Source organism: Sprattus sprattus (assembly GCF_963457725.1).
Source record: "Sprattus sprattus genome assembly, chromosome: 1".
NCBI classification, from domain to species: domain Eukaryota; kingdom Metazoa; phylum Chordata; class Actinopteri; order Clupeiformes; family Clupeidae; genus Sprattus; species Sprattus sprattus.
Window position 1 is genome coordinate 65,712,727 of NC_137920.1, and position 24,013 is coordinate 65,736,739.

The 24,013-nt window shown below is 41.4% G+C and overlaps 2 protein-coding genes across 5 annotated transcripts in view; both read right to left on the minus strand.

The window, feature by feature from the left end:
* Positions 1–1,879: 1,879 nt before the first annotated feature.
* chrm1b (cholinergic receptor, muscarinic 1b) lies at positions 1,880–3,421 on the minus strand (the record flags this gene model as incomplete). The annotated part of the gene is made up of 1 exon (XM_080845873.1): positions 1,880–3,421. The coding sequence occupies one exon, from the start codon at positions 3,419–3,421 to the stop codon at positions 1,880–1,882; it is 1,542 nt and encodes a 513-aa protein (XP_080701999.1).
* Positions 3,422–15,777: 12,356 nt separating this feature from the next.
* Positions 15,778–24,013, minus strand: part of ltbp3 (latent transforming growth factor beta binding protein 3) — a 51,741-nt gene continuing 43,505 nt past the window's right edge. For 2 of the 4 annotated variants that reach the window (XM_080854941.1, XM_080854940.1), the window contains exons 20-29: positions 23,601–23,771; positions 23,113–23,196; positions 22,699–22,827; positions 22,351–22,488; positions 21,657–21,797; positions 20,630–20,758; positions 19,538–19,699; positions 18,755–18,844; positions 18,061–18,192; positions 15,778–17,627 (exon numbers count right to left, since the gene is read on the minus strand). In XM_080854941.1, coding sequence (XP_080711067.1) covers positions 17,479–17,627; positions 18,061–18,192; positions 18,755–18,844; positions 19,538–19,699; positions 20,630–20,758; positions 21,657–21,797; positions 22,351–22,488; positions 22,699–22,827; positions 23,113–23,196; positions 23,601–23,771 — 1,325 coding nt within the window. In that variant the 3' untranslated portion in view covers positions 15,778–17,478. Of the gene's footprint in view, positions 17,628–18,060; positions 18,193–18,754; positions 18,845–19,537; positions 19,700–20,629; positions 20,789–21,656; positions 21,798–22,350; positions 22,489–22,698; positions 22,828–23,112; positions 23,197–23,600; positions 23,772–24,013 lie in introns of all 4 variants that reach the window. The other 2 variants (XM_080854939.1, XM_080854938.1) reach the window with 1 other exon arrangement.

Here is a 24,013-nt window from a genome sequence, read left to right on the forward strand (position 1 = left end):
AGGTACAATTTTTTTGTTTGTTTTTTTCCAAGAAAATAAAAAATAAAACCTCTTGGCACTGAGCATATGTTTTATTAGTGTTTTTGACTTTTTGACAACATTTTACAACAACACTATTTAACATATTCATTGAATTCCAGAAAAAAAAACCACATTTAATAGGTTGGACATAAGGCAGGAGGCTTTGGGTCAGTCTCGCACCTAAGATCGGGCAAATGCTTTGATATTAATAAACAACACAATATTTTAGACAATATAAGAAGACACCATCTCCAGCCCTTTATGAAAATAGGACCCGTGTGTACCATATACAGCTACTGTATAGATGTTCGCGTGACACCCCTGTAGAAAAGGTGGCCAGTGGTGAAGTTTTAGACATTGTATTGTACGTAATACATCATAAACGTCATGGCCAGTGCTTGGGATAATGGGAGAAATTCTTTATGTGATGTGCTGAAAGTGACACCCAGCGCAGAGGCACGCGAGCATTAAGGCTTAGGCACATACAGTTTCAATATACAGACAGTAAACTAAACCAACTTCCTCTGACTTTTATGGTTGGCGGGAAGTCAAAACAAACAAAGGGAAGAGAAGAAGAGGAAAAGAAGCAATGGAAATAAAGACAGCCGGGCCTGTTCCACATCCAGAGACAGGCAGGTTTGTGCAAGTGTTAAGTCTTAGTGGATTTTTGGAGCACTCGTATTTGTGCCATGGGCTAAGTATTTGGAGTGCTGGGAGAAGGTTTAAAATAAACCACTGGGCTCATTACTTTCATCTCAGTGAAGTTCTTGAACTAAACATCTGAGTTTTGTATTTATTGATTCATTAACCTAGTAAACTTCAAGTAAAAGTAGGAGTTGTGGTTGTTTGCCTGTGCTGTATTCTGTTGACTTGTTTTGAGTTTTGTTAGGCTGATTTTGTCCAGTGTTGCTTTCTGTATGTCTCCGCATGGATTCTCAAGTCATTTCTTCCACTTAACTTCAAGTAGGAGCTTTCTCTGAGAAGATTAACAGCAGAACCCTGTCACAGTGGAGCCAAGTGCCCTAGAGAGGACCCTGAGTGAGGGCGCATCAGGGTTCTCACTTGAAACAAATTAGCCTTAATATCACTGATGTGCACAGATTCAGCACATGTTGTTGGCTCAAAACACTACTAGCCCTAAAATGATTTCCTATTTTTACAATACCAGCAGCACCCAACTGCAATCCCTGTTTTTAAAGAACTGCAACTCAACCACAGATTGTCCAAATATAGTGCCTGTGTATTATCATTCTGCTACATTAGGAGGACTTTTACCCTTTTTAATTACATCAGACTATCGTGGTTTTTTTGTATCATGTAATTTAGCATTACAAATTGTGCAGAGGTTTATATTTGGTCTATATGAAATAGCAGGCATGGGAAGGTATTAAAGCAGGTTAATGTGAACAATTAATGTGTACAAACCAGAAAATTCAACTAAATAATATTGACATTTTCTCATTATATCCTTAGGCCTTTGTGAAGTAAAAATCCATGTTTCTTGTTATATTCAATATTTACATAGGGAAATGTTGTAATACAAGAAACAATGACAACTGTGAAAAAAACTGATGTTAGGGGCCTTTTCTAATTCCTACTATTTCAGACCAACAGCCAGGAGCATTATGTATGTAAACTTTAATATTGACAGGTTTAGCCATCAATGCAAGGTTAGTTCAACCATTGTAAAAAGCTTTATGCAGATTGACAGATGCACACTGCTTTTGTGAAGGAGCATAAATTAAACAGATGCTTTGACACATCTGTGATTTTGGAAGTCTTCAGTAAAAGTCTTTTTTGAACGCTCTCTTTCCCTTTGTGTGTATGTAGGAAGGGAGGGGGGGTGTAGCAGTGGTGATCATATTGTACTACAAGACTGCATCCTGGCAGATGCGTGGTGACTGCGGTGACTACGGTGACTGGCGTCCCAGGTCTTGCGTTCGCTCCGTTGGCAAAGCAGCAGTGACTTGAAGGTGCTGCGGAAGGACTCGTTGCACAGGGCGTAACACATAGGGTTCACAGTGCTGTTGACGTAGCACAGCCAGTAGCCCAGCTGCCACAGCTTGTCTGGCACACAGTATGACATTGAGGCCAGCACCATGACATTGTATGGTGTCCAGGTTAGAATGAATGCCAGCAGGATAGCACTCAGTGTTCGTGCTGCCTTCTTCTCCCTAATGATCATGTTGCGTCGGCGCTTGCCCTTTTGTTGCTTCAAAGGCCCTGGGACCTTGTGTTTTGGCCCGTTGAGGGAGGATCGCAGGCTTGACTGTCCAGCTGTGGTGGGGGGTCCCACAATGAATGCTCGGGGTGAAATCTTAATTTCCTGATTGCCATTTGGTGCTTCGTGTAGATGTTTCAGCTTGATTGTGGTTGTGGTGTCCTTGGACTCCTGCTCCAGTTCCTCTTCAGTAGAGGTCGACACAACGGCGTCATCTTCCTCATCTTCCTCGTTGTCACCACTCCAGCTGTTATACCCTTCCTGGAAACTGCCCTCACACCTCTGTGATGCCAGCTCCAAAATGGCTGCCACCGTCTTCCCCTTGCTGAGTTGCTGAACTCTCACGTTCTTTGGGAAGCACCCCACCCGCTCCTTCTGGCTCTTCCTCGTCACCACGGGCCCCTCCCTGGGGCCTCTCAAGCTGCCCTGCACGCTGTTGGGGTACACTGACTGATGCTCTGGACTATTTAAGCTCCCCCCTCCTCCGTTCTGTCCCAAAAGCTTGGCGAGTCCCTTTGATCGGTTCTCGATCTCCCAGTAAATCCTCCAGTACAAGATGACCATGATGCAGACGGGCAGGTAGAAAGCGGCGATGGCTGTCCCAAACGTGAGCAGTGGCACCTTGAAGAAAGGTATCGAACAGTCCTGATCTCCCCCGTCCGATGGCGGCCGCCCAACCATGTAGGGCCAGAACAAGATGGCTGGCCCCCAGAGGATGAAGGAGACAGTCCAAGCCAGGGCGATCAGCAGCCCGGCTCGTTTTGGTGTCCTTTTGGCTCGATATGTCAAGGGCCGCGTGACAGAAAAGTACCGGTCAAAGCTGATGACCAACAGGTTCATGACGGAGGCGTTGCTGGCAACATAATCCACCGCGAGCCAGACATCGCACGCCGTGGGGCCCAACATCCAGCGGCCCATGATTATGTAAGCCGTGTAAAGGTTCATGGACACCGCGCCGAGAATGAGGTCGGCCACCGCCAGGCTGAGCAGGTAGTAGTTGCTGGTGGTGCGTAGCTGAGTGTTGACCCGGAAGGAGACGACGACGAGCAGGTTGCCCACAATTGTGACGAGGGAGAGGGGGCCAGTGATCAGCACGATGAAGACAACCTCCCAGACCCGATGTCCCCCCAGAGGATCTGCCGTCACGTTGTTTGCTTCAGAGAAGCATGTGTAGTTCATGTTGTCGGAGGAACAGGACAGGAGAGAGGAAATAGGATCATTTTTCTCACAAGAGGCTGGAGGAAGAGGGACGCTTTAAGGCAGATGGATGTTGGCATTTACTAAAGCTGCATAACAGAGGGAGAGAGAGAGAGAGAGAGGGGGGACTTAATAATTACCCATAAAAAGAGCACAAAACAGATTAAGTCACTGAAACAGCATACACAGTATACAACAGAAGTTAGTACACTCATGTGCAATATCACTAAAATGTTAAATTATTAAAAGTTAAACAGCTGGGTTTTTGCTCTTTTGTCAAATTAAAAACTAGCTGTTTAGATTTACAATATTAAAAATACAGGCCCTACAGTAGGAACTCAATGCAACAAAAGTCAGCACACCTTTTATTACTAAGTTTCAAATCTTGTATTTGTGTCCACCTTAATGTTTAATGACAGACTCAATTCTCAGCATGGATTATACCAGTGTTGCTCTAATTTCTGGAGAGATGTTCTACCATTCTTCAGAGACAATTTTTTCAGCTTTTTGCTGGAGTTGCTTTTTGTTGCACTACCTGTCTCTTTAAAATACCTCAAATGTAATCTATTGGATTCTTTCATTCTTGGCCAATTCACAGTTTTCAACTTTTAAAAAAAGAATTCTTGCGCGATTTTGGCAGTGTCTGTTTAGCAGGATCGTTATGCTAGAATACTCTTCTTTTGCCATATGGCTCTTGTGCGACCTGGGCAACTCATTAAAGAACAGTATATGAAACCATTGAGTTTACTCTCTGTGTTTGATGTACTGCCCCTGTGTTGACTCGGATGGAGAGCTGGCACGTATTTACAGAGGGAGATATGTCCTGAGATAAGTTGGGCTTTAATAAGTCAACGCATCTCAAGGAAACACACCTATGGGTGAGAGGAGGATTTTTTTTTCTGCTCTGTGAAGTACAGATGAAAACAAGCATCTGTACTATTTTGTCTATGCCCTTGAGATGGATTCTCTCTTTAGAAAATAATAATAATAATAATAATAATAAACACAGGTGTTAAATCAGGAATTCTGTGTTCATCTTAAAAAAAGAAAAATAAATGCAAGTGTTAAATCAGGAATTCTGTGTTTATATAGTTCACCAGCTAGCAGGACATGATGCCAAAGTAAATGATTAATTTGATGATTTCTCAAAGGGTTATAAAAATAAGGAACTTTGCTAGTCTTTACAGCGAAGAACTTGCCTCTATATTCTCCTCTTAGACCTCATAATTTGTAGTGCTATACAATCTTACAATGTGTATTGAGAGGTAAAAGTCCCCATAAAGTCTGAACCCATCACAACTCTTTATCTCCTCATTTTAAATAAAGGTGCCTGAACTAACTTGTTTGCACCGACAAACAATATTTTTATGATTGGACCAAATATCTTTATAATTACTTTTTCACTTGTTAGAATAGCTGTAAAACAAAGCCCTAAGGCCCATATATGAAAGCTTCAAAATAAAGTGGCAATTCAAAATACTTGAATATAATGTTTTTTTTCATAGCCTGAAACTTAGTAAAAAGATTTCTTGAATGAGATATTGTGGTGACAGTTAAAACCAAATCAATGGCAAACATTGCAGCTGTTGACATTCACACTTACCTTTCAGGATGTAAATCCTAAAGGTCTGAAGGTCTCAATATAACGTCGGTAATTTCCGATGATCCAGCCAGTCCATCCTAATTCATTCATGGTCTCACCTGTAACCTACTCCGAATGTCCAAACATAGCGGTCCTTCTGAGGGAGCACAATGGGTTCAACTTAGTAGGCCTGTTGCTCTCATAACCCTGTCTTCGCCCGCACATGCACGTCCTGCGAGGTTCTGTCCCTATAAATTAAACAATTATTGTTCATCCCTAAGCCTGGTCCAGCTGTGTCGCCAAATGTGGAGGCGGTTTGGTACGCCGGAGGAAAAACGGTCGTACGCTGAGACAAATGAAACCAGAGGCTGCTGTCATAACACACATAAATACTGCGTGTGTTCGTCAGCCAACTGTACAAACTCCGGAGTCTGTGAAGACCTGCAGCCACCTTGTGTGCGTGTTTACCGCGCTCCCGGTTATATACGGCGTTCAATCAGCAGCTTTGGCTCCTATTGTACACACACCTAGTATGCAGCCTATGTTACAAAGACCTACAAACCCAACAAATAAGGCGTCAAGATTTAGAGGTAGGCGGCCAAGTTCAGAAAAGTTAAGGCAGACATCATTAGTAGCCTATCATCACTAAATTACAGGATTAGACCTATCTGCAAAAGTGTTTCTTTAGTTTAAAATGGAGAAAATGGATAATTTAATTATGGAAAAGAATGACTTGCATTATCGTATTATTTTGTATGCATTACATTCTTAATGTTATATATCCGCACTGAAACGATTAGCGGTTTAGTTCAACTTTATTGATCACCATGGGACTATTGGTCCTGATCAGTGGGAAGTCTGCCAGTGGCGCAAACTTGATCACCGTTTTGAAATATTGAGTAAGTTCTAACTAATGTACATATTGAGCAAGTACTAACTAATGCAATGTGGTTGCTTCTGTTATCTAAATGGCTTTCACATGACACATTTTTACCTAACCTGGCCAACTGTGTAGGCTACTGTTAAACAGTAAGCATGGATAACTTTTACTGTGCCTGTTCTGTTAGATTGACACACCGTGACAAACCGATAGTGCATACTCTGCGATACACTGCTTTTCACACTTTCGACAGTTTTTATTGCTGTCTGTTCTTAGAGAAAGCTATCGTCAGCTGAGAGCTCCGCTGAGCAATCTGTCTGAAGCATCCGGCTGAGCGGCTCCAATCTTATCAGGGAGACGCACCACCATTCGTCACTGGATCGACACTTTAATGACGTACGTCTCAATTTTTTCTTAATGAATTGGTTAGCAAGCTACCATATGTTATATGCATGTGCTGAGTCAGGTACTCCCTTAAAATACAGTGACATTGAATGTGGCGTGAAGGTTCATAATGCTGAATTCATGTTTAATATTTAAATATGTTTTATGGTAGCCTACTGCATCTCACAAACCATCATACCATCCATTTGCCTTTGTTCAGAAAACCTCAGCAGACAAGGTGTAGTGTAGAGTGCAGTGACTGTTCATCTGTCTAATGAAGAGCCATATAGGTTATTTTACATGGTGAGTGTAAGTATAATTCTAGTTTACCTGCTCTGTTATTGTCTTTGTCTGACAGTAATGCTTATGTTTTTTCACAGATAAGCTAATTATGCAGTTGCAATCAGGTGAGGAGGGTGTTTGAAAAGCCTCCTTTGCAAACAGATGGCTACTGCTAATTTTGACCCTGGATTTGGTTCAGGGGAGGCTGTAAACGATGACATTCTCTCTGATCACCCTGAACTGGTTGTAAAACATCTGTTGGCAGGCACAAATTAATTAAGTTCCATACTGTTCAATTTCCTCAGGTCCTTAGCCCTCAGGCGTGTCAATATTCAGCATAAAGAAAGACTTGTGTCGTCACTGAGAGAGGTAAAGGCAATCCAAATGAAAGACGTGTGTGTGTGTGTGTGTGTGTGTGTGTGTGTGTGTGTGTGTGTGTGTGTGTGTGTGTGTGTGTGTGTGTGTGTGTGTGTGTGTGTGTGTGTGTGTGTGTGTGTGTGTGTGTTTGTGTTTGTGTGTGTGTGTGTGTGTGTGTAAGTTAGTAAGAGTTTCTACATGGGTGATTCTGTGATGTTTGTATGTGCATGTCTGTGTATATGTGTATGCATGTTTGCGTCTCTGTGTGACGAGCACACTGGGCTCTTATCTGTGTGTGATATTTGTCAGAAGAGGCTAACAGGAAGTCTTACGCTCTTGGATAGTTAATAAGTAAACTAATATTTCACACACCGCTTAGCTCAGTTTTATAACCTGTAGACCCTCCGTGTCACAGTGTAAGTATTAGAGAGCACCTTCTAAAATATCGAGCAGGAAGTACTTCTAAAACACTCTCAAGTACAGTTGAGAGGTCTTTAAAAGTTGACAGGAAGCAGACCAATATAGCGGAGTCAGCCCCCATCCTGTGCAAGCTGGTGGTCCTGTGGCACTAAGACTGGGACCAGCCCAGAGGCCTCTACACGGTTAATTAGTTAATGCTCATTATTTCAGGTGTTTCTGCCTGGATCCATATCAGACATAAGGTTCTAATGAACTGGTTTGTGAATTCTAAAGTTCATTTGATATCAGTCACTGAGCCACACTATAATGGCCAAAGATTTGTTTTGAAACAATGGGACGAAGCAAAGACCAGGTTGGGCATCAATCAGAACTTATCAGTTTTCTGCCATATCGGACAGAGTATCATTACAAAGCCTAGAACTACATCTAGTATAACCTTATGTATATACTTGTGTATAATTAGTATACAGTGCTTACTATTAAATAATGAGCTGTTATTCAAGTGTAGTAATAACTTGCATAACTTGTGTATACTCCTCATACCAGTCTTATTCAATAGCCACACCTCATATTTGTGTTCTTGTGACTTAACTGCGACAGTTTAGTGCTAACACTACCAAGGTCATAGGTTCTTTACCCAGGAAGCACATTTCCTGATTAAATATATCTATACTTAAAGCTGCGTAGATAAAAGCATCTTACAAATTAATAAATGTATATTTTATGTCCAATAACAAGAAGGACTTGAGGATGGTATGGAAGTCATATAGGATGTCCATGTAAGACACAGAGACACACAGGTCTGTCATTTCTCACTTTGTTAAGACAACGACTGAAGCATTTTATGTGCTTTTCAGCATGTTACAGCTGTGTTTACATAGCCCAGTGTATAAAACATTATGTGTCCCACTTTATACTATGTGTTGTAAGGCCCAATGCACTTAAGTAGTTGTTAATTATAATAGATTTGTAACGCTGTACTTCCTATGTCAGTAGACATTGTTACAAGCCACTAATCCCAACCCAACATCTTATCTTCAGCATCTTGTAATGATTCGTGCAAACACTAAATAATGATGGTAAGCCTCCAGTAGAGGCTACTTAAGGACATTTAATACGAAGGGTGAATGAATAACTGAAGACCACTCCAGCCTCATCCTCTGTTGAAAAAGAGCTTGGGTTATTATGATCATAATAATTGAGATAAGAATCTGGATGACTCTGTAGGGCTCTTGTTTCAGTCATGTCTGGTGGCGCAGGTTCTGAAGAGGATGGGAGGATGATGAGCACAGGCAAGAGAATCACTGCAATGGGGCGGGCTTTAAGGCTGTGTTTGCTCTGTGTTTCTTTTGAGAAGTTACTTATCTGGTATTTATTTTTACCAGATAGAAAATCTGTCTTTGTCAGAAAAGGATATATACATACATTCACATTGATATGTTCTGTATTTAATTAACAAAGAGATCTTAGCTGGTGATTTCCTGGAGGCAAAATATGAAAGACAGCTAAAGTAAAATGACCAACACAACACCCTTTATATGGTACAACTGTACAGTGAGCAGGTTTGTGTTTCCATTATATGTCACTAACTTAAACAATACCCTTTGGACCATGCCATTATTCCTGTAATGGAAACAAACCCAGGACTCAGCAGACCACTCAGTATTGGTTTATGGATATAGCCCTCAACTGGTACAACACAGGTCATAGTGTTATGAGGCTGTGCTTATCCGTGGTGCGTCAGCTGGTGTTGTTCAGTCCCTCCAGGATCTTGCAAGGGTTTGTTGTGATTATTGTGGCCAAAAAAGACTGAATTTGCTACGGGATTCTTAAAAAATTGTAATTTAAATTGATTGAAAAAAAAGATTTGATAATTTAGCTTTATTTCCTGTAGGAATTCCTAAAAGTCGTGGTCGGGCCAGGATCTTGCAAGGATTTTCCTGTGATTGTTGTGGCCAAAAGTGAATTTGTTGCAGGAATTCTCAAGAATTGCAGTTCAAATTGTGTTTTTAGAGTTAAATAAAATCAATCAGGAATAATGCAGAAATTCCATGACTGCTTTTTTTACGGAAATACTACGCTAATAAGAAAAGTTGCCAAAACTGTAATAACGTAAAATAGTTGATTTGAGTTGACTGTGCCTGGAGGGACTGGTTGTTTAAGATTAATATAATTAAAGTATAATTAACTTTCAGGGCTTTTGACTTAGGAAGGTGTATCACCATGCAGATAATGTTTCATTCAGCCAGAAAATGCACTGGTAGTCTTAAGAGAGTATTAGTCTTTCTAAAATTCCAAAAGTTCATTCTAAAGGTCATAAAACATATAACTCAACAGAAAATGTACCGTCATGTTAAATTGCTGATATAGATCTGGCCCTGATCCATCTGATTCCCCTTTATCTAGTACTTCCATCCACTTAACTGGCCGAGGGATTGTTCTCATATGGACAATTGTGTGGTTGATGCAAAACATTAGAGTTGAATTCTGAGGCTACAATTTCCACTGGTTTTGACTTTCAAGTCTTAATCCCAAACCCTAAAACTTGCAATACTTGTCTTTACACATTTTCATAATTTGATGACATATTGTAGGATACATTTCTTGTCTTCATTTCAATGATCTGCCACCAGCAGTCAACAGGCTTCACATTATATTTTCACCTTTCAAACTGTTTAGTGTGGGTTGTATTAGCACATGGGACTCAGCTAGATTCATTATCTTCTGCTATTCTCCTTGAGGCTGAAATAAATTGGAGTTGAGAATTAAAACAGGGTCCGTTCAAGTTTGTCTTGCACTTTTGTATGATTTGATTGCGTGTTTACACATGTTTGGGCAAACATAACTCAAACCTCTGCCAACTCTCAACCAGACACAAAAGACTAGACACTAGGAAGGTTGAGACAATTCGAGACTAGCATTTACCAGAAAACGGCGCTTCCGTATCCCATCTCCTCTACACAGGGATGCCCTAAGACTCGATGCTGGGGCCTCTTCTCTTTACAATGTACACTACCTCTTTGGGTCCGATTATCTGCTTGCATGGCTTCTCATATCACTCAAGTATTCCTGCCATTCCTGCCAAATGGCCATGGTCTTGGCCAGGATCTTTGTTTGTCTCTCAGACATATCCACACGGATGAAGGAACGCCACATTCAACTAAACCTCTCTAAGATGTAATTCTCCTGTCCAGTCAATCTTTCCATCACAATACCAACATTAAAAAATCTCATCCCTCATTGCAAGAAAGCTGGGTGTCATGATTGCTGAGCAGCTGTCCTTCTCTGACCATGTTATCTCCTGCTGCTTTGCACTATACGATATAACAGAAATCAGGCCTTACCTGATTTAGTATGCCACCCAACTCTTGGTACAGGCCATAGTGAGGTATGTGAAATCCATGTACAAGTTGTATGATCAGTATAAAGTAAGAACTTTTTTCATCTTTGTAAAAGTTTTATCATTTCACCAACATAACACTTTACATCACATCACACAGTACTTGCACTTCCACCAACGTATGCAGACACAGACAGACACACACAAACACACACACACAAACACACACACACATCTTCGCATGCAACTGGCACTCAATCCTTTTCATGAAGAAAATCAAAACAACCCCCGCAACTGCTTATCCTTCACAGCACAGGTCTGCGAAGCATCTGTCTGACTCTACATTAATCTCTTAAAGGGTAGCCATATGCTTACACGCACACACTCACACACACAGTCACACTCACACACACAAAGTCACAGTACTTGTCTACTTTTAATCCCCCTTTGATGCACCAGGCAGCCTCTGAGGGCCTGCATGGCTAATGAAAGTGGCCATCGTGTTTACACGTGGCTAAATCCTTTTGAAAGTCCCTTTGGCAGGCGCACAATATCCATGTTCCACAATACATGTTCACCTGAAAATGTATGAGCTGGCTGTTGTGTTGGGAAGACTCGCAAAACTATTTCCATTTGGGCAATTGTTTATTTCCTGAACTTATCCATATATACAGTATACAAATGTCTGAAACTCTTGAAGGTAAATCTAACACTTCTTGCATTGTGCACTAAAAATGGCTGCTAACGTCTCTCTGTAACGGAGGGAGCTCCAAGCATGATTGGGGTTAGAGAGAGAAAGAAAGAGACGCGACAGACAGACAGAGAGAGCGAGCGACAGAGAGAGAGAGAGCGAGAGAGAGAGAGAGAGACAGAGAGAGAGAGAGACAGACAGACAGACAGACAGACAGACAGACAGACAGACAGACAGAGAGAGCAAGAGAGAGAGAGAGAGAGACAGACAGACAGAGAGAGAGAGTGAGCGACAGAGAGAGAGAGCCAGACAGACAGACAGAGAGCGAGAGAGACAGAGAGAGAGAGAATCTGCTTGTTTGAAATAAGGCAGACATGAAAAGTCTCATTCAGTGTCACTGAACACAATGAATCACCGCATTCCAACCCCTCAGAAATGGATCTCTCTCTGTCAGATGCAGGAAGTACACAGGACAGTAGACAACAGGAGCACTGGCTTTCAGAAACACTGTATGTAATACATCAGCAGTTGGACTCCCAGAGTATCTAAAAGTCTAGGCTTAAAACTAACGACTCAGTAAATGATTCAGGATGACTCGCATTATTGTTTGCCAATCCATGTCATGTTTTGGATAGATGCCAGTTAGTCTGTATCTGCTTTAGAGCTATTCTGGCTATGTTTTGGAAGATCACATGGTAACATAAGTCTTGCTGACATTTTAAGAGGGTTGTTTGTAATCTCTGATGACTGCTTTAAGATCGCCTCCTCCAATCAGAAGGTGACTTTCGTACCAAGACAACAGCAAAAACATCCTGTCACAATCCCAGGAGACAGACTTGCATGAAAAAATGAAAAAGGTGCCATCTCAAGCCCCCAAGGGTTCAATGGATTCATCTCCTTTAAAGTCTAAGGATTCTAAGGGGAGAATTGTAGAACACAGTTATTTGGCAATAAGCTTCCTTGAAATGCTTGGTTTGGTAACAAAGTTGAATATGGAAATTATTTCTTGTAGAACCCTAATAAAAAAAATCAAATAATAATTAACAAAAACTTCACCAGTGACCTCTATCAATTACAACTGCCCGAGTTTTTTTTTTTTTTTGTGAGGATAACATTCAGGAGCCCTCATTTAATAGAAAATGAACTGAATCTATATATTTGCCCTCTGTCTAGGCCTGTCTGGGAGTTGTGGAGTGCAACCCTATGGGCCTCATCAGCTTGTCCTCTGAGAGCAGGGAACAGGATGGGGGGAGAGAGCAGGAAAGCCTCCTGAGACCCTCCTGCTTATCCTCATCACTAATCTCCCTTTTACACGTGGCGCTCATCTGCAGCCAATCATGTCTCCCTGTCACTGACAGAGAAAAAGAAGGAGATAAAAAAAATAGAGAGATACAACAACCAGAACAAGAACGAGAGTGAAAAGGAGAAGTTGAATGACAAGACATGGAAGGGTGAAAGGATGAATGAAAGAGCTCACGTGTTTCATGAGTTAATGTTTTTGCGGTCATTCTCATCCTCTTTCCTTTGAGATTGTAGGCTAAGGACAGACCAAAACACCTCCCAGCTACAGGTCACTTGAAGTCTAATAGGTAAATACTTTTACCTTATGGCTATCTCTCTTATCAAACATTGAGTAACTGCAATAGTTAACATGAATTAGCATTCAGTATGGTTCTTAAAGTTGCTTAATGTTTGTTATAGTCAGTTTTACGTCTCAATACCATGTACACATTTTTTAAACTATTCACACAGTGGGCTTTACAGACACACACCTGAGCACATCACTTAACCTTTGTTGCAAAATGCTCTACGACAACCAAACCCCTTCATACTTCACCCAAGTGACTCATGCTGCCAAAACTATAGCATATGCTCTCTCCCATTAAAAGTACTGTATCGTTGGGGGGCACTGTAGCTCACACAGTAGCCTTGACCACATTCGGGCTTGACGCCCATGGAGGACACAGATTCGAATCCGGCCTGATGTCATTTCTCCTGTCCACTCCCCACCTCTTTTCCCACTCATTTCCTGTCCCACTCTTAACTGTACTGTCAATTAAAGGCATATAAAGCCCAAAAAAGTACTGTATAACTCAATGTTCAATTAACTTAAAAGCACAGACATCTTGAAGCATTGAAAAATGCACAGATGTGTTAATGTATCCTTTATTTTTGCATAGTTTAGTGTTGCATTGCAAAATAAATGAAAACTAAATGACACCTCTTACATTTTGAAATACAAAACATAACATTAAATATGAAATTCAGTTTTATGCCTCAAGACAGCTCTACTGTATCAAGACTATCATACAAAGTGTGCAGACACTTTTCTTTTTCCAGTACAGTAAGTGAAACAACAACACATGAGACTACCACTTGACGTGTCCTGCAGTGTCCTAATGTTGATCTGCGGTGTCCTCTAAATTTAACGTGACCTATGTATGAACTTCACATTTACAGTACAGCAACATTCTCCTTTGCCTTTAATCTTAAAAAAAAAATCCCTGGCACATCTTATCCACCCCTAAAATCCCTGGTAAATGTACCATGTGAAATGTATGGTACTAGTGGTTAGAGTCGTTTAACAAGTAACTGACCTAGGTTCATTTCCTGGGCAATGTAAGATGCTATTGTAAGTCACTTGGGATAAAGGTTTCTGCTGAGTTGCAGTTGCATTTTTGGGTCACTTTGTGTCATTGTCTTACTTTACATATACAGCAGTAATAGTGGGGAAATGTCTTTAGCGACTGCATCTACATTTTCCTTCATACATGCACATTTCAATGCAAATTCTACATACACCACTTTTGTATTGCCGAAAAAAAAAAAAAAAAAAAAGCAGAAAGCTGCATTTTCCGCAAAAATCTGAATAATCTTTCTTATTTCAAGTGTATAGTTTCATCTGTCTGTCAAAACACAGCATCTTTCCATCTACAATGATCAAAATTTTGAACTGAAAGTTTTGAACATCTATTATCTGCAAAAACTGCTATAGTTGGTGGTAAACACTGACTGAGACGGGTATCTGTGAATCTCGGAGTGGTCATTGAATGCATTTGTATCAAAGCAATACAAAAATATCCAGAGTTTAGATCACATAGTCTACTGCTATGGTAAATGTGTTAAGTGTTTAATGATTGTAAAAAACTTAAATGTCAACCATGAGGTTATCAATGATTAACTCTGTCATCAATGGGTTGTTCAAGTCAACTAATGAATCACCTGTGAAAACGACTTTAATATAAAGGTTTTATACAGTTTATTTTTCTCAAACATCTGTACTCCAAAAGAAAAAATAAGGCTATGAAACCACTCCAACACCCGCTTTCATCATAAGGGTTCTACTATATCTAAATCCTCTCTATAAATAAACCGTTCATTGTTTGCCTTGGGATAAAAGACGCCTCTCTTTATTTCTATAAACTCTGCTAATCAGAGAGAAGAGGTCCCATCAAAATTAGTACTTATTAATTGTGTCCAAACCTGATTGCAACAGCTTATAAAATCATTGTCACTAGACTGGATTTGCTGTTCTCTGAATGAGATGATGACACACTTTAAAAACTTTACTGAAGAGATCATGGTTCATGTCAGGGAGATTCCATCTGTATTTACATTCAGTGAAGTCAAGACAGACAATCAGCATTACTCATGACCCTTTCATCTGTATTTACTTCCAGTGAAGTAAAGCAGCATTACTCATAACCCATTCACTGGCTTTTGAACCTACAGGGCTTTTGTTTTGTTGGCACCAGATACCAAACAAATCGGCCAGTTTAGTTTTAAAACTGCCTCTGACAAGCATTTAATTACAAAAAAAAATCGGATTTTCAGAAAAATCTATGTAAATATCGCCCTCTACATCAACTCAAGTGAATTTGACTATTATAACACTAGTAATATAAATATAGACACAAAATATGGCACAAAAGGACACAGATATGTTGAATCTTCCTAATGTACTGGTCAATTACAGGTTGGGTTATCACATACACCAGTGGCCAGTGTTGGCTCTGTTTCTCCATCTGAACATCCAGCTCACTTTGTCTCTGCTGCTTTGTCTGAAGCATCACTGAGCACGCGGACCATTGCATTTAACGGTTCTTATGGCCACCTAGTGGTTAACAGAAAACACAAGACACACTACTTAGTATCTATTCACTGTATTAAAATGTGTTCAAAACTATTTTGTTATAAATATGAAATGGCAGAACATTATAGTGGTATTAAATTAATTTGGTACACTTTAAACCAATTGCAATCAGCTGAATGATGGCTGTGAAATACACTGGATGGTATTACATTAAATCCATTGATGGTATAACAAGGGATGAATATGCATAACAATGACAAAGAAAACAGAGAGTTTTAATGGAAAGAAATCACAAGAGTGCACAAGAAGTTAGGGTTTGACTTCATTCATATTTATTGCCAGTTTTCTCTTTTTCATTATTTGCATTATGGAGTGGGGTCATTTCTACGTATTTTTTACCTATTTTAGGAGAGACACATCAATCCATGAGTAAACATCAATCCATGTGTAAACATCAATCCATGTATTATGTTTTCGTACTTCACCCTCTGTATGTGAGTACTTAGGTTCTTTTGATGTGTTCTTAGTCCTTCTTTTCTTCAAGGCGTGGATCTGATCCCAACGAGTGCAATATAGATCATTAAAAGAAAGCCAAGACAGCTTTAGGTTACTCTTAAAGCTAACTTGCGATGAAGGAATATCAAATCAAAACACACATTTTCAATGTTTAATTCACATCAAGTATATTCTCTGCAAGGCTGACACAAACCTTGACCCACAATCTACACAAAATGGATCAAGATCTAAAAGCTTTATACCAATGACATTTTGTAAAACCTCCTTATACTAATTTATTAAATATTTACACACTGGGATCTACGCTGGACTGACATATAAGTGTCATAAATGACATGTTGGACACGTCATTTACAACCTGTGGTCACATGACCACATCAATGTCAGTCATGTGACTAATTTTAGAGAACTAACCGTTCATAGTCGTCTAAGCCAATACCAATGCTGCCATTTGCAATTAACATCATAGTAAACAAAATGGAAGATGACATCATAGTAAAGATGACATCAGAGTAAAGATGAACAGTCAACAAAACTTAGAAAAATAATAATTACAAAAATACATCGACATATTTGCTTTTGAAAGGAATCTTGACCTCGCAACTGTAGAACACAGTCTTGAACATACTAAAAGGCTGTGTTGATGCCAGCTAATGTTTTTTTACATCCCTTTTTCATCTCATACAGAAATAAGCCAGATGAAAAAAGGAAAAGCAAAAGCAAGAAAAGACAAGAAAAATTTTACCAATAACTGAAAGACACTGAGGACTGGGGGGGGAGGGGCTTTTTGGTGTTATCCACAAGTGAACAGCTTCTTACATTTGAAACTTAAGTGACAAGGCAATACATTAAAATAAAACATACAACACAAGGTCGATAAAACAAGGGGCGTAACAAGAGGAAACCTCGTTACATTTAATTAATGGTTTCAAACTTGTGCAAATCTCTTGGAGGTCGGGTCAACAAAATACAATAATGGTTAGCACTGAAATTTGTAAACAAGAAAATAAACCTAAAATGAGCTGGAAGTAAAAGAAAACCTATTGGCAGGAGTGAAACCACAGGGAAAGGGTTTTGGTTTGTATAGGTGTGCGAAGGAGTGTATGGGTGTGTCAATGTGTGTATGTGTATGCATGTGACGATGAAAATAAGAGTCTGTTTTTGAATGAGCATGACAGTGAACATATTTTCCTTTTAATTTTTCAGCACATTGTATGTGTAAATGAATTCTCCCATGTGTACAAATATCAATCTATGTATCTGTGTGTGTTTATGAGAAAGAGGCAGCAAGTGTGTGTTTCTCTGTGTGTGTCAGACGTAACGTCTGTCTGACTGTCGGCATGGATGTGCCCAGAGGAGAACATTCCTATGAGATATGTTTTATATATTTGGCATATAAATTAGTGTACCTGCCTATGTAGGGGTTTGTGTGGATGTGTGTGTGTGTGTGTGTGTATGTGTGTGTGTGTGTGTGTGTGTGAGTATGTGTGTGTGTTATAAGGCCCTCGGCCGCACACACACGTTGGGTCTCCGTGCAGGCACAAAGCCGTGTTTGCAGTAGCACTTGAAGGAGCCTTTGGTGTTGACACAGCGTGCATTCTTACATGGATTCACACGGCCTCTCTCTGCACACTCATCAATGTCTACAGAGAGAGAGAGAGGGAGAGAGAGATGGGGAGTGGGAGAGCAGTAGAGGGAATTAAAGAAAGAGAGATACAGAGGAGGGAGAGGGTGAAAGACAGGCAGGAACGTGTGAATGTATATTACAATAAGCAAACACACACACATAAATTCGTATTAACCCAAGATTTAAAAAGGCATCTGAAATTTAACTATTCAAATGTAGGTAATAGTTTTAAGTCAAATGTACTTAAAAATGACATGTGTCTCTGTTTTCAAATGTGTGTGTGTGTGTGTGTGTGTGTGTGTGTGTGTGTGTGTGTGTGTGTGTCTGTGTCTGTGTGTGTGTGTGTGTGTGTGTGTGTCTGTGTGTGTGTGTCTGTGAGAGAGAGAGAAAGAGAGTGTGTGTGTGTGTGTGTTTGAGTGAGTAAGTGAGTGTGTAATGAAACAGCATACCGATGCAGCGAGTGCGTGAGTGGTCCAGCCGGAAGCCTAGGTTGCACTCACACATGGTGCCCAGGTAGGAGCGCACACAGCGTCCGTTGGCACAGCTACACTCGTCCGAGTCCTCCTCCGAGCTGCCTCCATCTGAGAGGGCAGAGAGACACAGGGGCAAAAACTTCTGTAATTATGTAATATTGTGATCTTTGCTATAGAACAATTCAAATGTATTTAAAAATGACGTGTCTGTTTTCAAATGTATGTGTGTGTGAGAGAGAGTTTGTGTGTGTGTGTGTGTGTGTGTGTGTGTGTGTGTGTGTGTGTGTGTGTGTGTGTGTCTGTGTGTGTGTGTGTGTGTGTGTGTGTGTGTGTGTGTGAGAGAGCTGTCTCCACCTGAGAGGGCAGAGGAAGACAGGGGGCAAACAGAGTGAGAGAGAAGAACAAGGAAAAGGAATGGATCTATGATGCATTACCATGACTATAATATTATATATTTATAAAGCAATACATGATATCACTATAAATCAAATGAATATATTAGTCATTAACAATGAATATATTATATTACTGCATAGTATTGCATTAAGTTACTACAATTACAATGCACACATTAACCATTAAAACTGCTGCCAAGATGCAATTATTTGACTGTCTAGAAGGGATATTAAACATGGCCGCCACTGGGTGTCAATACGCAGGCGGCTCTCACCTGGGTTGTAGTTGGCAAATACAGCCTGGAAGTCCCCTTCTCCATCAGACTCTGTCTCCAGGTGCATCTCACACAACCGATTAAACAGCACTACAAATACATCAATACAAAATAAAATGATGCAACCTGATGATAATATTTAAAATTGTTTTGATAATTCAAAATTGGTTCAAGGTGTAGTCCAAATTCAGCAAATTGCTCCTCATAGTCTAGCTGTCCATTGTGTGCGATCAAAAAAAATGAATGTTTGTACACAGTCCTGGCTCTGTAAATGGGAAACAAAGAAAGTGACTCTGACCGAGCCACACACTATTCCAGCCAATCAACATATGGTTTCAGAAGCACAGAAGGCAGGAGTGTACATTTGATTGGCAGTTAAGCTGAAATATCAGCAAACATTTGCCAGAATAGCAGACTGTACCTTTAAAGGATTATAAGAAAAGATTATATTATATTGTATTCCTTAACCCAGTCTATGCAGTTATAGTCAGTTATAATTCGGCATATGATCGCAGCCTTCATTCAATGTGATACAGATGTTATGGTTCTTCAAAAACAGCAGGGGTCAGCACAGGACTGATAACAGACCAAGCTTATACACAGGCTAATATAGCTACCACTGACGTGGATGGTGTTGATATTACTACTGATAGCTGTGAAGCAAACCTTCCATGAAGACAAATGATTGTAAACTTGTCCATTCACACTTCATTGGTTACAACCAGCCCTGCTCCTTCCACACTGCAGGTATCCCATCTCCCCCCGCGCTGCCTGAGTGCTCACCTGAGTTCCTCTGAGGGCAGGTGCGGCACTCGGGACCCCAGCCGCGGCCGTAGTGGCAGCAGCACTCGGAGTAGGTGACCACGTGGCCACCTCGGGGTATGCTGCAGATGAGCCCCTCGTCCACTTCCTGGAAGCACACGTCCTTATGGGCCGCCGTGCGGTCTGGGGGAGGGAGGAGAGGAGAGAGGGAGGGCTAGCAGGCCTTTACGTCAGGACGCAGGCCTCCATTACACCTTTATAGAGTCAGACTATCCAAGTGATTAAAAGCTACTATAACGTGCTTCCCCCCTCTACTATCAGTAAAGTTGAAAACCACAACAGATATTGTCTGTATATTATATCATTATTATATTACATGATTGATAACTTGTAAAAACAAAAAGATTTGAAGATGTTTGGAACATGCAACATTTTTCACTGACGCCCCCCCCCCCCCCCCCCCCCCCCCTCTTATGACCTAATGCTGCCACTATACTGTATGTTACTGAAGAGAGAAGGTGACTCAGATCAAGCAGCAAAAAGTAGCATCCAATACAGTCCATAGAAGGCTTGGACCTATTCTCTATAAATCAGCCATAAGGAAAAGAGGTGTTGGCCAAGATGACTACTCATCGTTAGTGTCTTTGTTTTAGTCTTTGTTTGTGTGTACGCATGTGTGTGTGTGTAAAATATGTCCTGCGTGTGTGCATGTATCTTCATGTGTATGAGCATATGTGTATACAGTATCTGGTGATGAGTACCCATGTGGGTATGCTTGTGTAGTCATGCTTGCTTGCCAGTGTGTGTAGCAGAACATGTGTGTGTGTGTTTAGGAGGGGTTGGTTTCTCGCCCAGGTGAGTGTGTGTTTGTGTGATTGTGCGTGTGTGATTGTTTGTGTGTGTACTTGCACACACGTGTGTGTGTGTGTCTGACAGAAGCTAACTGAGGAGCACAGAGCAGCAGCTCAAAGCAACAAGCTCTCAGGCAGCTGCAGCACATGACGTAAAAAGTACGGGATGCAGAGATGCAGTCAAGCATATTCATTGGTTGCTTAGAGGGTGGGCGGGGATCAGGCCGAGCATAGGCAATGCAATTGGCCGGAGGATACCCACCGTCGTAGACGCACTGTTTGAGTGCAGCGCTGAAGGTGAGCGGCTGACTGCATATACAGTGAAACGAGCCGGGCGTGTTCACACACTCGCCGTTCTTGCAGTACGAGGGGTCCTGGCACTCGTTTACATCTGCAAGGGGCACCACAGACAGACCCGTTACTAAAGTGAGGAATCGAATACAGAGAGAGAGAGGGGGGTCAGTGCCTCGCATGGGGCCCGGCTCAGAGAGGTGCACAGGTATACAGACTGTGTGATAAGATTCGAAGTTAGAATAAGTGAGCTTACAACATCCCCCTTTTTCTTCAGAGAGCACTGGTAATGTAAATTAACGTTATGTGCCAGGCCATTATATGTGTTATATAACATTAAGTTAACTAACGTTTAGTCTGACAGTTGGAGACACTGACAAATGTTCTGGGCTTTACAGTGGGGACAGTGCACAGGTATACAGACTGTGTGATAAGAGGCTGGCACAGTGCACAGGTATACAGACTGTGTGATAAGAGGCTGGGACAGTGCACAGGTATACAGACTGTGTGATAAGAGGCTGGCACAGTGCACAGGTATACAGACTGTGTGATAAGAGGCTGGGACAGTGCACAGGTATACAGACTGTGTGATAAGAGGCTGGGACAGTGCACAGGTATACAGACTGTGTGATAATAGGCTGGGACAGTGCAACAGTATAAGTTAAGTTTCAGGGATACAGTTTGAGCTGCGTTTCAGTCCATACTACAGACTCTGATTGCATCTGTATCCCTACTTTTGGAGAGTGGCAGGTTCAGAACTCTTTTTTTTAATTACCATTACAATGATACAATTAGGAAGGTGTGCCATCACTGTGCACTGGACCCTCAATAATTCGTTTTCGACATAGTTTGCAATTATACTAAGACGTTAGCGTTAAATAGTAACATGCATACAGAGGTAATGTAAATAGCATAATTCACAAAGGTCTGCAAAAATCTATTCAAGTAAACTTCACATCCCATGATGCATCTCTCACACCTGTCCCAACCCCACTCACCGGCCTGCTCCTCTGGTGTGACACAGCTGTTGCGGTTGGTGGCCAGGATCCATGGTGGGTTGCAGATGCAGTAGTAGGAGTCCTGTGTGTCCACACAATGGCCATTCTTACAGTTGGCAGGATCCTGGCATTCATTCACACCTATGGATACAAGCGGGATGAAGAGGATCAAAACTGACATGAAGACCAAATGAAGACTGATTAAAGCTCATGGTGTGTCAGTGTAGCGGTCATGGGAGCCAGAATGCAATCAAGCAGTTTGGCAGACTTCAATCTCACATCCACAGCTTGCTGCTTTTCATTATATTATTTTAAAAGTGAAATATGAGTGCACACAGGGAGAATCAAAATGTGTGGAAGCCCTTTTTGTGCTTTTTAGCTGCACCCTAGCTGCACGTGCAAATGTCACCTGCTGTTTAAAGTTATTCCACAATGGTAACGGAGGTCTTTGCTCATTACTGATCATAGGACATACATATACGTAAACACACACACAAACATGTAAGAATACTCACTTATCTAACACACCCACACACGCAAAGAGGACTACTCACACACACACACGCACACGCACACGCACACGCACACGCACACGCACACGCACACGCACACGCACACACACACACACACACACACACACACACACACACACACACGCACACACACACACACACACACACACACACACACACACCTGTGACTGTAGGGATCACACACTTCTTGTTGCTGGCATCCGGGGCCCAGGGAGGGTTGCAGGTGCAGTAGAAGGACCCTTGCGTGTTCACACAGCGTCCATCTTTACACAGGGACTCATCATGACACTCATCCACATCTGAGACACAATGAATCAATCATTCCAGTCAGCCAATCAATTATCAACCCTGCTTTATTATCAACAACAAACAGCTGTTCATTGAAGAGATATTGTAAGCGGAAAACATAACAGGATGAAATAATGACAATTAAATAATGTCAATCTAAATTTCTCATCTAAATTAGGGGGGGGGGGGGGGTGTTCTGAGTTTGTTTGTGTGTGTATTACCTATGCACTCCAGCAGATTGCTATCGTAGTAGAATCCCTGCTGACAATAACACTCATAGCCTGGCTGAGTGTTCATACAGCGACCTTCCTTACAGATCTCATCAGCAAACAACACACACTCATCAATGTCTGCAAGGAGAGAGAGAGAGAGAGAGAGAGAGAGAGAGAGAGAGAGAGGGAGAGGGAGAAAGAGATAAATAATTAAAAGGACAGAGGTAAGACATAACAAGTGAAAGACAGTGATAAACTGAGATAAAACAGAAACAGATTTAAGTAAAGAACAGAACCGAAATGTCTAGACTAAGACTATGAATGGGTTCTGAAACCTGATTTCATTGATCCACATAAATGTAACTGAAATGTGATGTTAGCCATTTTATTTAGGAGAAAAAAAAGGTAATCAGGCAGTTATACCTCTGTGCACAGCGAGTCCATACTCAGTGATGCCCTCCTCATGGTAAAAGCCTCGACCCACAGGGCACAGGGAATGGAACTCAGCTGTACATGAGCGACAAACAAGGAAGAACATTTAATTCCCTATTAGTGGGTGAACAATCCAGCGCTTGGTGAATTCTGCTTCACAATGATAGGAAGAGCCGACATCGAAGAATTGGATCCATTCACATGAAGGCATTTATAAGTAAACATGGTCTCTGCTCATGACAGACCCTAAGGGTTACACTACAGCTCAGCTTATCTTTTTGATAAACTAAAGTCACCTATAACCAAATCTCTGAGAGGTATGCTTCAGGTGTGTGCTACCTGAATAGGGTACACTGGGTAGAGGTAGATATCGCAGTGGTCGCCCCATCCCACTTCAGGGGAACAACACACACGTACACACACAAAGACACACACACCTCACTCTATGAGAGTTCTGCTGCATGTGTGCTGTGTGTTACCTGAATGAAACACTGGGCAGGGGTAGATCTCGCAGTGGTCGCCCCATCCCACACCGATGGAACAGCAACACTCCTGCTTGGTGACATTGGTTGCTAGGACGCTGTCACAGAACACTGTGTCATCCAAGTTCAGGTAGCACTCCTTCTTGTAGTTGAGGTCTATCTCAATGGCTGCACAGAAACCACCATAAACCCACAGTTAACCTCTCATCAATAAACGTTTCAATGCATATTTCATATAACCATAACTGATACAACATGCCACTGTTATAAACAGCCAGCCAGAATACCAACAGGTGCTGTGTGACAACTGGGTGTCTGTGGAATGTGTGTGTGGGTGCCTGGGAGAGAAAAAGTATTGCAGCATATTAGATTAGGCATGGCATGGCATGGCATGGCATGGCATGGCATGG